This window comes from Egretta garzetta, unplaced genomic scaffold (genome assembly GCF_000687185.1).
Source record: "Egretta garzetta isolate BGI_Z169 unplaced genomic scaffold, ASM68718v1 scaffold1016, whole genome shotgun sequence".
Lineage (NCBI taxonomy): Eukaryota > Metazoa > Chordata > Aves > Pelecaniformes > Ardeidae > Egretta > Egretta garzetta.
Genome location: NW_009259873.1, coordinates 9963 through 13169, shown reverse-complemented (window position 1 = coordinate 13169; position 3207 = coordinate 9963). Strand labels below are relative to the sequence as shown.

Genomic DNA, 3207 nt, shown 5'->3' with positions numbered 1-3207 from the left:
TGTCGACACCGCCGCCCGCACTCGGAGCACCGCCGCGGTTTTACCGGACTCTGCGACCAGTTCCGCATCCCGCATTCGGCACAACCACCCCGGGATGCCAGCGATGCCGCGCCACCCTTCTTCCCCCCATTCCCTTTACCGGCGACAGGGGGTTCACCCGCTTGCTCCCCGCTTTGGCGCTGATCGGCATCTTCCAACGCCATCTCCTCACCGTCCCGTGGTGCCGAATCCTCCTCGGTCCCGCTCCCGGTGCCGGTGCCTGCACCACAGTGAGAAACCGTGAGCCCCTCCCGACACAATGCCCCCCCAAATTAATTTTAAGCCCCCCCAACATGGGAAACGTCATCTCTCTGGATGTCTGGAAGCCCTTTGACATCCTCCGTTGAAGAGATGGACCATTGGGTGGAGCAGGAATTGGATGGATGGTGGCATCCAGGGGGTTGTGGTCAACGGCTCCATGACCGGATGGAGACCAGTGAGGAGCCGTGTCCCTCGGGGGTCCATACTGGGACCAGTACTGTTCCATAGCTTCATCGATGACATCTGCCACCATCATCCCTTGGACGTGGTTCTCCACAATGTCCTCCTCTCTTGGTTGGATGGGGTTGATGGATGGACCGTGAGGTGGAGCAGGAATTGGGTGGATGGTGGCATCCAGGGGGTTGTGGTCAACGGCTCCATGTCTGGATGGAGACCAGTGAGGAGCCCTCAGGGGTCCATACTGGGACCAGTACTGTTCCATAGCTTCATCAACCGCACAGAGGTTGGATCGAGGGCACCCTCAGCAGGTTTGGAGATGCCCCCAAGCTGAGTGGGGTGGTTGATGCCTGAGAGGGAAGGGAACCACCCAGAGGGACCTGGGCAGGCTGGAGAGGTGGGGGAACCTCTGGAGGTTCAACCAAGCCAACTGCAAGGTCTTGCACCCAGGTGGGGACAATCCCAACCACGGACATGGGCTGGGGGATGAAGGGATGGAGAATGGCCAAAGGACTCGGTGGATGAAACGCTGGATGGGAGCCGGCAACGTGCGCTGGCAACCCGGAAAGGCAACTGTCCCCTGGGCTGCAGCAGAGGTGTGGCCAGCAGGGCGGGGGAGGCAATGGTCCCTCTCCACCCTGGTGAGACCCCACCTGGAACGCTGCGTCCAGGGGTCCTTGGGCCGAGACAGATGTGGACCTGTTGGAGCAGGTCTGGAGGAGGCCATGAAGCTGATCTGAGGGCTGGGACACTGCGACACCTCCCCTGGGAGGAAGGGCTGGGAGAGTTGGGGTTGGGCAGCCTGGAGGAGAGGCGGCTCCAGGGACACCTCATGGGGGCCCTTCAGGCCTTGGAGGGGGGGGGGGTGTCAGAGTTTTTGCCAGGGCCCATAGCGACAGGATGAGGTGGGGGGTGGGGGTGGTGGGAATGGTTTTAAGCTCTAAAAGGGCAGATTTGGATCAGATCTAAGGAAGAAATTCTTTACGTTGAGGGTGGGGAGATGCTGGAAGAGGTCGCCCAGAGAGGTCGCCCAGAGAGGTCGCCCGAAGAGGTTGCCCAGAAAGGTTCCCAAAGAGGTTGCACGAAGAGGTTGCCCAAAGAGATTGCTGAAGAGGTTGTCCAGAGAAGTTGCGCGAAGAGGTCACGCGAAGAGGTTGCCCAGAGAGGTTGCCCAAAGAGCTTGCCAAAGAGGTTGTGCAAAGAGGTCGCCCAGAGAGGTTGGAGATGCCCCATCCCTGGAAGCGTTCAAGGCTGGGTTGGCCGGGGCTTTGAGCCACCGGATCGACTTGACGACGTCCCTGCTCATGGAGTAGACGACCTTCAAGGGCACCTTCCCACCCAAACCCTTCTATGAACCTATGGAAAACCAGCCCCCAAAGCACCGAACCTCCCCAAAACCTGGCCCCACCCCACTTCCCATGGGATAGTCCCAAAATGGGGTCATCTCAGGGAGGGTCTCGGCAGGTTCCCCCCCCACCAAATTTACCTCCATCCTTGGGTGTTTTCTTGCGGTTCCGGCGCTTCCCCCCCTGCCCTTGCTCCCGCACCAGCTCCCGCAGCATCTTCTCCACCTGGCTCCTGCCGGCCGTTTGCAGGATCAGGCCCAACTGCCGGCGTAAATCGGGGTTCACCCCCCCATCGCTGGAGCTGGCCCCCGCCGAGGGTTGGATCTGGGTGGGCTCCGGTTGACCCTGTTCCCCCTCCGCTTCCACGCCTGGAAAAAAAAAACAACCCACCATTAGACCCCCCCCAAAACCCGAGGAATTCACCCAAATTGGGGAGGGCCCCAAGTTACCCAGATTTGGGGGGCCCCCAAAACCTAAGGGACGCACCCAAAATAGGAGGGGACCCCAATTCACTCCAATGTAGGGGTCTCCAAAAACCTAAAGGATTCATCCAAATCTGGAGACACCCCCCCCCCAATTCACTCAACTTTGAGGGGGTCCCCAAAACCCTAAGGAATTCACCCACATTTTGGGGGGGTGTCCCCCAAAACCTAAAGGATTCACCTAAATGTAGGGGTTCCCAAACCCCCAAGGAATTCACCCAAATTTGGGGGTCCCCAAAAACATAAGGGACTTGCCCCAATTTGGGGGGATCCCCGCAAAATAAGGAATTAATCAAAAGTTGGAGACCCCCCCAATTCACCCAAAATTGGGGGGATCCCCAACACCATACGGAATTCACGCAAATTTGGGGGGTCTCCAAAACCACAAGGAATTGACCCAAATTCAGTGGGTCCCCCAAAACCTAAAGAATTAACTGAAATTTGGAGACCAACCCCAATTCACCCTACTTTGAGGGGGTCCCCAAAACCATATAGAACTAATCAAAATTTGGAGATGCCCCCTCAACTCACCCAAATTTGGGGGGGTCCCCAAGACCTAAAGGATTCACCCAAATTTGGGAGGGGTCCCCCAAACCCTAAGGGACTCACCCAAATTTGAGGGGTCTCCAAAAACACAAGGAATTGACCCACATTCAGGGGGGTGCCCCAAAATCTAAAGGATTCACCCGACTTTGGGGGGGGTCCCCAAAACCCTAAGGGACTCCCCCAAATTTTGGGGGTCCCCCAAACCCTAAGGAATTCACCCAAATTTGGAGACACCCCCCTCCCCAATTCACCCAAATCCAGGGGTTCCCCAAAACCCAAAGGATTCACCCAACTTTGAGGTTCCCCCAAACCCTAAGGAATTGACCCAAATTTTGGGGTCGTCCCCCCCCCCCGAA

General features: G+C 57.7%; 1 protein-coding gene across 1 annotated transcript in view; it reads right to left on the bottom strand.

Annotated features, from left to right (window-relative positions):
* LOC104127447 (zinc finger protein 665-like) overlaps positions 1 to 3207 on the bottom strand; it is a gene marked incomplete at its 5' end in the record, with an annotated part of 10179 nt that overhangs the window by 2042 nt on the left and 4930 nt on the right. Inside the window, 4 exons of the mRNA XM_035895650.1 lie at positions 140 to 259; positions 397 to 683; positions 1131 to 1242; positions 1964 to 2055. Of these exons, the coding sequence (XP_035751543.1) occupies positions 140 to 259; positions 397 to 683; positions 1131 to 1242; positions 1964 to 2055 (611 nt within the window). The remainder of the gene's footprint in view (positions 1 to 139; positions 260 to 396; positions 684 to 1130; positions 1243 to 1963; positions 2056 to 3207) is intronic.